This window comes from Rutilus rutilus (genome assembly GCF_951802725.1).
Source record: "Rutilus rutilus genome assembly, chromosome: 4".
Taxonomy (NCBI): Eukaryota; Metazoa; Chordata; class Actinopteri; order Cypriniformes; family Leuciscidae; genus Rutilus; species Rutilus rutilus.
In genome coordinates this window covers 5,794,570-5,808,082 of record NC_140212.1, presented here as the reverse complement: position 1 = coordinate 5,808,082, position 13,513 = coordinate 5,794,570, and the positions used below count along the sequence as shown (strand labels likewise).

At 37.6% G+C, this 13,513-nt stretch overlaps 1 protein-coding gene across 2 annotated transcripts; it reads right to left on the bottom strand.

The window, feature by feature from the left end:
* Positions 1-508: 508 nt before the first annotated feature.
* Positions 509-13,260, bottom strand: sult4a1 (sulfotransferase family 4A, member 1). 2 transcript variants are annotated; one of them, XM_084407582.1, is made up of 7 exons: positions 12,948-13,260; positions 9,251-9,381; positions 9,057-9,137; positions 7,818-7,944; positions 7,615-7,709; positions 5,486-5,624; positions 509-2,751 (listed from the first exon to the last, which is right to left on the bottom strand). In XM_084407582.1, exons 1-7 carry the CDS (start codon positions 13,114-13,116, stop codon positions 2,639-2,641), a joined length of 855 nt encoding a protein of 284 aa, XP_084263708.1. In that variant the 5' UTR covers positions 13,117-13,260; the 3' UTR covers positions 509-2,638. The 2 variants fall into 2 exon arrangements, 1 of the variants encoding a protein (XP_084263708.1); XR_014627133.1 differs by lacking the exons at positions 509-2,751; positions 5,486-5,624 and adding an exon at positions 7,189-7,221 and having other exon boundaries at positions 7,442-7,709; positions 12,948-13,247.
* Between the last annotated feature and the right edge of the window lie 253 nt (positions 13,261-13,513).

Here is a 13,513-nt window from a genome sequence, read left to right as displayed (position 1 = left end):
CAAGATGGAGGCACAACATGGCTGCCGCCATTCGAGCGACTCGCTCATAAGTATTCTAAATGGCAGATTCTACGCTTACGAGAATACTTGATTAGTTGGTAGAAGTAATTACACATTAATGAGCACATATGATTTTTGCTAAGAATCAACTTAAAAAATGACACAGTGTAGCTTTAATAACACTATTCCATGAGACCATGCAATCGTGTAACATTAAAATACAAAGTTGCAGTGCTCACACTGCTTTCTTTTTAATACCTGATTGGCGATTAAAGGACACATGTATATCAGAGGCACTGATTTGTTGCCATAGGAACTTAACTTGTCCTTTGGTGCCATCTGTGATTGTTCAGAAACCTCTTTGTGCTCAGCATGCTTCAGTTTCCAACTGTTGTTAATCCAGCATCTTAGATGTAAGCCGCTGTGTTAGCCGTCTTTTTAATACTGATACGTTGTATTTACGCTCTTGGCAAGAAAAAAAAAAGCAGAAACAAACAGTAGGCAAACTGAACTTCAAGGCCTGAAGATGTCACTTTATTAATAAACCAGCAAGCAAGACTGACAAAAAAAAAACAACAATGTGTTGAGTTACATAAAACAGCATAGCAGTCTAAATCTGCAGAATGAGCAGTACATGTTGACTTAGCCAATGAGTTTCGGTTGAGTCCCACACAGTAAAGATGTGGGGAATCAGGCTAATACCAGAGACAATAAGCACTGGAAAGGGAGTATGAGCGTGAAGAAAGAGAAAATGGTGTAGAGGAATAAATTCAGTGACACTGATGACGCAGCGTCCTGATTGGATGTGAGCTTTCAGCCTCTCTCCTGTCTGTTCTCTTCCTGAATTAGGTGATTGGCTAAATTCGGAATAGCATACTACTCATACTATTTGCTATATGGGGAGAGAGTAGTATGCTAGTGTGCTATTTCAAATTCAGCCATGTGCTCTTTCCTAAATAGCATACTAGTACACTACTCTTACTATTTCTATAGTACACAGTACAGTGTGTATAGTGTGCGTAGTATGCACATTTTCTGTATGCATTAAATATCGGATTACCTACTAGCTTTTTCCAAATGTGCATTAGCGCACGCTGCACAGAAAACAATGGAAGCTTGTTTCCGCCATTGCATATAAACTATGCCAATTGTGAATTTTTATCTCACAATTCTTTTTCTCGGAATTGTGAGTTTATATTTTGCAATTTGGAGTTTATAGCTCGCAACTCTGAGAAAAACAGACAGAATTGCGGTATATAAACGTGCAATTGCAAGGAACATTTTTCTAAATTGTGAAAAAATAAAACTCGCAAGAGAAAAAAAGTCTAAATTATGTTGGTGGTTTTTTATTCCATGGCTGAAACTAGAAAACAGAATGCCACATTAAAATGCACTCCACCTTTAATTCTAAATGTGTTGCAAATGAACCAGATGTAATATCTATGTTATCGTGTCATTACATGATCAGAATGCCAAGAGATTTTTGGGATCAAAAATGCAAAATAGTCATTTTATTTTCTGACACAACCATCGCTCTCTGAATTAAACATGCGCTTAATGAGGTCATGTGACAATGTGGCATACAACTGATTAAACTATTTAGTGGCATAATGCATACGTACTATTTTTTTAACAATAGCATACTGTAGGCTACAGTATAGTACCTAGTATGTTAGTATTCCATTCTGAACTCAGCAATTGTTGGATATGTGAGTCACTTTGTTATGAGTGCTGGTATCTGAGTTCACCTTGCGCATCTTTTATACTTTTGACCAAAACATAATGATGAAATACAAACTCATATCTGCTCATAACAACACTTCTGATGCATTATTTTACGATATGCATGTAACTGATGCGAAATGTTCTAAAAAGATCCCCTTCCTACTCTTCGATAGAGTGTATGTTCATGTGAATGACCCTGGGGATGATGCAAATAGATGCGATGCACTCAAAAATGAAAATATAGATGTAATCAAGTGAACATAACCATGTGAATTACCTTTCGTTACGGTATCAATGAATAGCCATACTATACATACCATATAAGTCAAAGCTGTCTAGAAGCCACTAAGAGAGGTGCACAAGAAGAAGCGAAATGACATTCCACACATACTTTTAAGATCTTTTGGCCAGGAGCCAATCAGCATTCATCATGAGGCTCAGGTTTTCACGACCTGAGTTGTGATTGGATGACTGCATATTTGGTGCATCTATTAGCCAATGATTTCAAGAATCCTCCTGAGAGTTTGTCGTAAGGGCTTTAGCATATAGAATATAGTCTAAATCATTTTAATTTCTAATTTTTAATAAATACACATTTCATAAGCGCCTTTGGGATATGGAATTAGCTCTGTACAATGTGCAAACGCAACAAGCACTGTGCTTACACTTCGGACTAGCACTGCTGATGCAATGTTAATGCAAATACACAAGAGAAAAAAAAAAAAGCCTCTTAGTAACTGTACTGAGAATTAACTTTCGAGTAGTTAATGAAAGCATTGATGAGCAAGAGATGGTGGGGATGGAAAGATAAAATCTGGATGGGGAACGTCCATCAGGTGACATTAAGCACAGCAGGTGATTGGTTGGTTGGTTTGTTGTTTGAGCGGTTAACGGATAGTCCAGTGTCGCTTCCTCACAGGTTAAAGTCAAAGGTCAGGTCAGACTTTGCCATCTTCTGTCGGTAAACACCGTCAAACTTTTCGTTCATGGACACAGTGAAAACGTCCTTCCAAAGCCCAAAACGACCTGAAGCAGATGAAAACAGAGTTAGAGGAGCTCTTGATTTCAACATTACCTCACACTTTTGGTTTCAACACTAGTTAAACTCTATTGGCAGCATTTGTGGCATGAGTTTGATTGCCAAAGAGAATAATTCATTCCTCAGTTGTGTTTTCAAAAAAAGCACTGACTGTAAAATCTTTCAACTTAAATATCATGCATATAATGCTGCTAACTTTTATATGATAGAACTTGTAGGAATTACATCAGTCAGACAGGTTAGGTAATCCATCCATTTTAAAAAGGACAATTTAGATTAACTATAACTATACACCTCAAATAATAATAAAAATGTACTGAATAATTTATGTTTTAGTTAAGTGTGTCACGCTTCACATTTCTTCTTCATACCTTCCGGAATGCTGGCTTGGTTTAATTGCATTGTAAGTGCCTATTTTTGTCTTTCTTTGATTTTATTGACAATTCAGATTTTTTTATGGTAACCAATATTATGGCGGTCGGATCCAGAACATTGCTTAAAGACTTGACATCACCCAGACTCACCTTCTTGTACCTCTCTCACACACATTTTCCATCTTCATGTTCACTGTTTATATAATAAGTACTCCCTACTGTACTGTATGTAGTGAGTAGTCAGCGTCATGCCAAGCCAAGAATCCATGCACTAAAAGAAAATGGAACAAGACACAAGAAAACAACAAAACAGAACTAAAGTGCAAATTATAAAATAATCTAAAAATAAATGACAAATCCTCTCTTTTATGTAAAGGGGGGGGTGGGGGGGGGTGGGGGGGGGGGGGTGGTTCATAAAGTTTATTAAATTATAACAAAATAATAGGATAAAGGCAACAGATAGCAACAGAAATTTCCATAGAAATAAAGATGCACCATGCATATTCACCACATGATGGCAGTGGTTCCCAAACCGTTTCTGGAAAATATTTTCATGCCCCCCACTGACGTGCGCCCACATAAAGACACTCTCAGACATGACCTTGCTTGAAACATTGTACAGTACTACAGTTCAACAAGCTTCTCTTTGTGTTTGTGATGTGAAGTCTCTTAAAGACAGTTGACGGCACCCATTGACTTCCATGGTATTTTTTTTCCTACTATGGAAGTCAGTGGGGTCCGTCAACTGTCTGGTTACCAATATTCTTTAAAATATCTTCTTTTGTGTTCAACAGAAGAAAGAAACTCATACAGGTTTGGAAGAACGTGAGGTATATTTTTGGGTGAACTATCACTTTAAGGCCGGGACACACGTTTTTTGTCTTATTTTTTGGTTGGCTCTTGTCAGACGCGTTTCAGCCAATCATGTCAAATCAGAGGCGGAGCTCGTCGGTGAGAGAGATCACTCTGATTGGCTGTTCAGCTTAGCGAATCAGCTAGTTCTTTGACGTCGGGATAGTTCGCCCAAAAATTATATTTAATCCATGATTTACTCACCCTCAAGCCGTTCGAGATGCATATGTCAATCTTTTTTCAGACGAACATATTTTCAGTTATTTTAGAAAATGTCTTAGATCTTTCAGTGGTTAGAATGTGAAGCAATGGGGTCCAGCTGCTTCAAGACCGAAAATGTGCATGCATCCTTCACAAAAGTAATCCATCCGGCTCCAGGGGTTAAACAAAGGCCTTCTGAGGGTAATCCGTGCGGTTTTGTCGTAAAAATATACATATTTAAAACTTTATAAACGAAAATAACTGGCTTCCGGTGGCGGTCGGCGCGCGTTCATGGAGATGGAAGCGTCGTGACGTAGAACGAACGTGACAGCGCAGCCAGAGAGCAGAGCAAAACAAAACTCTACGTTCGTTCTACGTCACGACGCTTCCTACGTTACGTCCTACGTCATATGCCAGCTTCCATCTCCATGAACATATGCCATATGCATCTCGAATGGCTTGAGGGTGAGTAAATCATGGCTTAAATATCATTTTTTGGCGAACTATCCCTTTAAGTGGCGTCTTAACTTGTTTGGCTTCATACTGTCAGAAGCTAATCTTTTGAGGCACAGCAGGCAACACACTGTGGTCTCTCTTTATTACCCACCGTTGTACAGGTGATTCCAAGGGCGAGATATGTCTCGTCATATTTTCTAGTCTTTAAAACACAGTGTCTACACCGGTCGTGATGGTTGTCGCGTCGCACAGCAACAGTTTGATGAGGCTGTCTATACTGGACAAAGCAAAAAGCCTGCGTTAGAAATAGAACGGGGCATCAGTTTACTGTCCGGGATTTGTCGTGTCGCGATGCATCCAGTGTAGAAAGCATCACTGATTATAATGGGTTCTGTTTGCTTTTTTCTCGCCGCGCCGCTCGCGTCTGGTGTAGACACGTTGTTTTGGTAGTTGTGAAGTTTAAAGTAGATTCATCGTCTGCTTTACGTTTACCTGGCACAGGCAGTCCTTTTATAAACTTGTCCATGCTTAGTGCAGAGCCATGCATATTTCAGTTATATTTCTACACGGCTCCCTGCAATACTCAATTCTGATTCTTCAATTACACCATCTAGCGGTCTGTTACTAAACGATAAAAACCACTACAAGTGATAACAGTACTGCGAGTCATCATGAGGTGATAAAATGTCAAATTAATATTTTGTGCTCAGTTATTTACTTACTGAAGAGGTTTCTTTTGCATAACAATCTTCTGAATGTATACTATCCCTTAGCCTTTGCTGCGCCCCCCCTTTATAGCTTCGAGCGCCCCGTTTTTCTCCTGTCGCCTGTCTCTTACCCCGGTAGATGGACAGGGCCTCGGAGTTGCAGCACTGCTCAATGAGTTGGTTACAGCTCTCCACCATGCTCTCCCGCTGGGCTTTATCACACGCGATACCCAGGAATCGAGCCAGCTGCTCCACCAGGGTCCCCAGATCCTCCAGAGTCAACAATTACAGGCAGCAGGAAAGGTGGAGAGAAAGAGAGAATGACAGTCTTTCAGTTATGTAATTATGACTCACACCTTGGTCGTACTCAGATGAATACATGAACACGTAATAGGCTTACATAATTAACTTTTTCAAATGATTTCAGGGACCTCGAGGTGCAGCTGACTTTTTATCTACCAGCTGTTCTGTGTCCAGAAAAAATGTATTTCTAAAAGTACATTATGCAAAGCAACTAATTCATGGATGTGCATCTTTTGCTATTTGTTTATATTTTATGTTATTTTAGTTTATTATTTATAAACTTATAAACAGTAATAGTTTAAGTAAAAATGTAATTAATATTTCTTATGAAGAACTTATGAAGTGTTGAAACAATGAAAACAACAATTTTATATATATGATGACTCTTTACAATAAGGTTTTATTTGCTAGCATTAATTATCTACATTAGTTATCAAACTAACAATGAACAATACTTCTACAGCATTTATTAATGTTAATCTCAACATTTCCTAATACATTATTGAAATCAAACATTGTGTCTGTCTGTGTTAACATTAGTTAATGCAATAGGAACTAACATGGACATTTTTAACAAAGGTTAAATGCTGTAAAAAAAAAATATATATATGTATGTGTGTGTGTGTGTGTGTGTGTGTGTGTGTGTGTGTATATATACATATATATATGTGTGTGTGTGTGTGTGTGTGCGTGTGTGTGTGTATATATATATTATATATATTATTATTATTATTGCAGCTTGAGGCAAGACATGTTTCCATATATATATATATATATATTGCTCATTGTTAGTTCATGCTTGTTAATGCAAATGGTGCCTTATTGTAAAGTGTTACCATATTTGATATTAACTTATATAATATCCTTTATGTTCAGCATATAGTCTCTGACCTCTGTCTCTGCTTAAAGAATAACAGACTCCTGAAACATGGTGTCCTATTTATCTATATGTTTCTAAACATTAGTCTGTTGCCTCTGTCACATGCAGTGAGTCTCTGTTTGTCTGTTTGTGCTTTCCTGCTGGACTATGAGCTCTCTTAATCACATTACCCCATAAAGATATGGAAACAACATATTCAAGCAGACTGACTATCAGTGATCCCCCTCCTATACACACATAACACACTACTATCTAACTTACCAGGTACTGTTAAGAATGAAATGTACTACCAACTGTGATAATGGGTGATTATTAGGGGCCTCTTTGTACTGATACTACATAGACAAATGTAAAAGAGGGTATGTTCAAAATAAAATACTAACGCACCGCTTACTGTTAAATAAGAAATAGTGAAGACTGAATATACTGTACACTACTATTTTTTAAAGATTGTATGAAGCGGTATGCGTACATACACGCTATGAGATCATTTACCATCTCTGCATCACGGTTTACAGGAAACTGTATTAAAGCGGAAAGTAATATATCAGTGTTATTATTGTTGACTAAAAGTATTTTTTTTTTAATTCGATACTTGAAATAAAGCTGAAATAAAAGAAAAATTAAATATACATTTTAATAAAACATATATTTAAAAACTTCAATGAATATTAGAAATGTTGCCTTGGCAAGTACCTGAAAGAAATTGAGGTACAAGTGCTAAAACTAAATTAAGCTAAATCAAACTAAATTGATTTCTAAAACTAAAATAAGAATGACTAAAAGCTATACTGTGTGTGTGTGTATATATACATATATAAATCACATACCAGAATTACTAAAACTTGAAAATATAAAAATAAATGCTATATATAATAGTATATAAATAATACTTAAAAAACACTGATATGTCTACAAAACATATACAGTCGAGTAATACATTTTTAAAAATCAATAATATTTTTAGTAGTATATTTTGCAATAACAAAATCGAAATAGAAAAACTGCACACTGTGGTAGGAGAAATTCTGTGCGTGTGTGTGTGTGTGTGTGTGTGTGTCTCAATGCAGCCGGTACCTTGTACATGTCCTCATATTTCAAAAAGAGAACATTAGAGTCCATGCGATGCTCCCAGAACTCCTGAACATGCTCAAACCAGGAACCGTATCCCACTGCAGAGACACCGGAAACAGACAAAAATAGTTTTCATTTTCATTCTCATACACATACACTTTCCTTTAGAGCAAACCTGTCACTTTTGTGTCATGTCTCTTACTCACACTTGTCGTTCATGAATCGCCTGCAGAACTCCTGGAACGTTCCCCGGTAGCTCATGGTTCGTAGAGAGCGATGAAACTGGTAGTAGGACACCACCAGGTCTTTAGGGTTCCTGGCCATATATATCACCTAGAGGACATACATTGATATGTTTGTCGAAAGGCATATTCATACCAAAATCTATACAAAAAGTGAATCACTGATGAAAAGTATACTATTTGTATACTACTGTACTACTCTTATGCTCATCAAGACTGCATTTATTTGATCAAAAATACAGTTAATATAAAAAGTAATATTGTTTTCTATATTTAATATAGCCTTTAATATGTAATTAATTCATGTGATGGCAAAGTTGAATTTACATCATTACTCCAGTCTTCAGTTACCCTGGTAATCCAGAGTTCTCGCGAGAGCACAAGTTGAGTTTGCTCAGCGAGTTACTCTGGTGTCTAGTAATGATGCTCATTAAATATGCCCCTCGGTCTGAGCTGCACCAATCACATCGGGTTATCTGATATAGGCGGGCCAGAGGCGAGCTAAACAGATGATGACAGCGCTGTGATGTCGAAGTCATTAGTAAACATTGCAAGATGGCTATGGATGAACACCAGTTGTTTGAAACGGCTTTGGCCGCTACAATGAACGAGTTAGACTTGGCTTTTTATCTAAAACAGGAACAGAAGACGGCGCTCGAATCGTTCCTTTGCAAGAAGGGCGTTTTTGCTGTTTTGCTGACCGGATACGGCAAGAGTCTAATCTACCAGTTAGCTCCGCTGGTAGCTAAGCGTATGGGGCTTGTTGTGATTGGTCGTAGTGTTATCCAATTGCGTGCAGTGAGATTTTCAAATGCACGCTTGGTGCCGCCCCTCGAGCTGGACGATTTTCATTAGTCGACGCCAGAGCATTAATCTTTTAGATTTAGGTCTGGATTTCCAGGCTAATTTGCTAGTAGAGAAACATTTCTTATTATTTTCAATGTTGAGAACAGTTGTGCTGCTTAATATTTTTGTGGAAACTGTGAACATTATTTTTTTTTCAGGATGCTTTGATTGAATAGAAATGTAAAAAGAAATCTTTTGTAATGTTATAAATGTCTTTACACTTCTAAACACTTTATTGCATCCTTGCTGAATAAAGGTATCAATGGTATGTATAATAATAGAGAAAGTTTTGCGTGAATAGGCCCTAATGAACGATTGGAAGTCATGATTAATATGTTGGATTGTGTTCCAGCTGACCTTGCCTTCTCCGTTGTGCATGGCTGTGGGCAGGAATCGGTACGGCAGGTGGCTTTTGATCAGACGAGGCGACGTCAGTTCCTACGTCAACAACAAATAAAACTGCGGTTTGTCAGTCAAAGAGGTCAGAGGTCAGCATTCTCATGCTGAAGGCCATAGTTTTGGTAAATATGTGCACGTGAGCGAGAGTTTACCTGGATAATCTCTAACCCCGGCTGTGGGTATTCCAACACAGGAAGCTGCTCATCAATATTCATGAGGCCGATTTCATCTGGGTCCGCACCCTGGCTCACCAGATACACCACCTCCTGTAACAAACTCGTGCCTGTGTGTGTGAGAGGCAGGAAGGAAAGCCATATCGGATGTATTATTGATGGGGAAAAGATGACTTTGCCTGCTGCACTTAACTGAATTGAGTATTAGTAAACGCATGCATTTGCCTGAATATAGCCTGACCTGCAACCCCAAAACCATTTTAAAACCATACTTTGGTTGACTTTTCTTTGATATCTTGATAATAATTATTTTCTTTTCTTTTTTATTAGTTTTGACCATCCCAGCTAATGAGGAGCAGCCCCTCCGTTTAACTCGTCCTACAGGATTACTATTGATAACAGGTGAAGATCTAATGTAAAGTTTTAATTTTATTTATCTATTTGTTATATATAAGTTTGTTCTGACATTTAGCTTTGATGTTAATAAAAGGATATTTTGTTTAATGTGCTGACCAACAGGAAGATGTCACATTCCAAGAAAACATCTTGCACAAAATGTACAAATGAAATATTTATAAGCCATTACAAATTAATTGTAAGAGTAATTATGCAAGACAGAAACACATGACAAGCATTAGACAACTGACAAAAGAGCCTTTAAAGCCGGACAAGTTTTATTTGGATCCTCTAAAAAGCCGTAAAAATGCAAGTTTGTGGACTGACCGTATTAAGTGTATATAATCAAGTAGATTTTATTTTCTCACTCTTTGTTTTGTGTGTGTGTGCGTGTGTGGAGGCGTATCAGTGTCCTCTTTCACTTCTTATTTTTGCTCATTTTAGATGAAAAGAACAGGCCGGCATGTGACTATCTTCCGTTTAGTTGAGGTTGTTTAGTAGTAGTTTTGCCAATTCAGCCGAACTCATTTTTCTTTAGGAGTTTTCAGGCCTTATGGGAGCACAAAACAAAGGCATAATGCAAAAATGACCTTAAAATGATCATAATGTGTCTCTTTCACTCTCATCGAGCAGCTTAGTTTACTCTTGGCTGATTTGAGAGCAGATAAGTATAAATTAACTTCATTAAATAACAGAATAAACACATAATGCCTTCTGACGGGCGCTTCCTCTTAAAAGGACAATCAAGTTATTCTAAAATGTATGTAATCATACACTGGGCCATAGCTAGGGTAACCGGGGCCCTGGTGCGAGTGGTTCATTATATATTATGCAATTATATAATTTAACCATATAACGTATATGCCGTATATATATATAGCGTATATATATACCTCCTACAAGAGGTATCAACCTCAAATGACATATAGCCAGTTGAGGTTCACCATTAAACATTCTTACAACCATTAATTTTTTCTATTTACAGCTATTGGAATAGTTATACAGATACAGACTTTGTGTATATAGCAACATCATTTTGCTTGTTTTTTGGGAGGGAAATCATATACAGTAGAGGCCAAAAGTGATGTCTAGCCTAGGAAAATTGACATCTTCACCCTTTATTAAAAATGTGTTAAAGATTTTGTAATCATATTGCATAGTTGTGCTTGGATTCAATTGTTCTTGATAACGCAATGAAACATGGCAAATTTTGCAGACATAATTTTTGGCCAAGCTGTTATACAAAGAAATCATTAACATATGCAAACACAAGAGAGAATCAACAAAATATTAATAACTGATCATGCTGTATGTATGCTTTTCCTGTGAGCATTAGTTTCTATGCATTCTGTATTTGCATAGTAAAATAAACCTGTAGCTGTGGTTTTTGCCTTTTTTGCCAAATACTTTTGCCAGATACATACCTTAACCATGTGTAGGGGTTTATTCTTCCCTCATATTTAAAATATTTTTTAAAGAACATATGTTCCTCATATTTTGATGGTTCAATCGAACTTGTAGGGTCATTAAAAACGAATCACTTGACCATTACTGTACATTAAACTCTCATTGACTGGATTCAGTACATCATTAATGATGATTAGAGAACATTCAATTCTGCATGCTAACTTTTACAGGAACAGCATACACAGAAATGAATACAACCCCACCAGGTCTCTCCCTGTTACATTTAATTATGTCAACAAAAAAAAATCTTGATTTGCTGCACAGATTCCTAGAATAATGTTTTGTAAACAGTGTTATGTTAGCTTCTTTAAAGATCTGGAACTAATTTCCAGGATTTTAAGGGCATAACAAACATAAGCAGGGTCTATGTGTCAGTACGACGATGACGTGGGTTTATTAATCCATTTTAAATCAATTTTACTCCTTTCTTGACAGTCAAATAAAAGTGATGAATAAAATGAGAATGTGTTTGATTTGCAACCGATTTTTGTATTCAAAATCAATCCGCTTCAAGAAAACACACCAACAGGGTCACATGACCCTCCTAGTGGCCACTTCCTCCCACTGGACTGGAAAACAAAATGAGTCACTCAAAAAAAAATTGATACTTTATGCACTAGCAAACTTCCTCGATTGATTTGGTTTTTTTTATTTGAGAAGTATCAAGAAGCTTGTAATGTTTGACTCCCCCATTCCCACAACACCTACAGTATCAACAAGGCAATGTCTGTTTACTCTGCAGATTCGACTGGCAGTGCAACGTGTGACAGTGTTGACCTGTCATCCATCACGGCCCCGCTGGAGACACACATTTCAGTGTGTAACGCAGCAGAGCTCGGCCTTCCCTCGGCTCTCCGGACTCAATTACACAGATGCTGGTGCGACACAACATCCTCTGCAGAGCCAAGCCATTTCAGACCCTATTCTCTCTCACTGCTGTCTGTCTGCCTCTCAATTCTTCTCTTTATAACGGTGCAATCATGGTGTATATATATATATATATGTATATCATTTAGACTGTCCTAATGTTGTTTACAAGCCAAGGATGGTTTTTCTTCTTGGCTTCTCAAAATTGCAAGCAGGTTTGAAAGCAATGTAATGCATATGCACGTTCCAGTCTAACTTGCTTTTTTTGATGCAGGACAACAAAAAAAGTTTGTCTGTTTTCAGCAGCCTTATTACACAAGTAAACTGACAAGCATGCGTGGGAGAGGGAGCAATATATCCTAAAAGGAAACAGCGCCTCTGCAGTGAATGAACACGTGTGGGCATGGCAAACATTTCATATTGCTGTTTTATTTCACATCAACACACAATACAAACACGCACCCAGAATTCTGATTTGTCATTCTTACTAACCAAACAGCACACAATCTCTAAAATTAGCAACCTTATTTTTTTTAATCAAACTAATCAGCTCTAAGATGTAAGGTGGCCATCAGACTCTCAGGGTGGACCAGACGTGATTAGGGGTTGATTTGATAATATTTTGAAAATTATTAATGTTTGAAACTAATAATATCGCCAATGCCATCCAGGCCGTTGATGAGACACACAGAAGTAAACATATTTTTCATCGTCTAGAAAGGCTATTTTCACTAAACAAACATGCTGTATAAATATGCATATTAGTGTTTGTTTTTATTCATTTTATTATATGAAATATGCTTTGATGCAATCTAAATCATATTGTCTAAAAATAAATATGCAAAAAAGTGACGTGCAGTGATGACCGTTTATTTTGGTAAAACACCTCTGCATCCGCTATAGGAAAAGAGCATGTAAACTGTAGCTAGGCTATATGATTTCATACCTGATTTGGGGTATGTAACGATCCATATGTCGCTACTTCTTAACGAAAAGTTGGCGATCTCGTCCATCTTGCCCCTGCAGAAAGGAGGGAGTCGAACTCCATGATATTCGAAGTATTTGCTCTCGTATTCAATCGGGGTGCTCGGCGTGTCCACCTCGCTTTCCGCCATGCTTTCAAACGATTACAGCACGAAAAGCTCGCAGGGATTGATTTTTTGAAAAAGATTTGGGGAGAAGAGGACGCATTTAATATCCACCAGCCCTTGATTGTTTGGTAAAGACGTGCCGCTTTGCTTGCGCCCTGACCTTCAGCCAATCAGGTGGCGTAGAGATGATGTAATAGGATTCTCTCAGTGATGCTCAGCATCAGCACCAGTCAGTCGTCCGGGGCGGATCCTCGAGCACGCCAGCTCTTCATCAGTTATGTAAATAAACAACGCGTTTCTACAAGTAAAACTATCGAATTGTGGTTGCTGATTGAGAAAGCTGAATCCATTCATGCTTTAATAGCCTACAATAATACACTCATATCACGTTTGACTGATTTCTCAGTCAAAGCACACATTT

Bases quoted from the DNA above. Each gene is read 5' to 3' on its own strand.
- sult4a1 (XM_084407582.1), bottom strand. From the start codon at position 13,116: ATGGCGGAAAGCGAGGTGGACACGCCGAGCACCCCGATTGAATACGAG. The intron at 9,138-9,250 runs GTAAACTCTCGC...TTGTTGACGTAG, and splicing joins CGGGGTTAGAGATTATCCAG to GAACTGACGTCGCCTCGTCT. The intron at 2,752-5,485 runs GTAAGAGACAGG...CATCTGCTTCAG, and splicing joins GGCCCTGTCCATCTACCGGG to GTCGTTTTGGGCTTTGGAAG.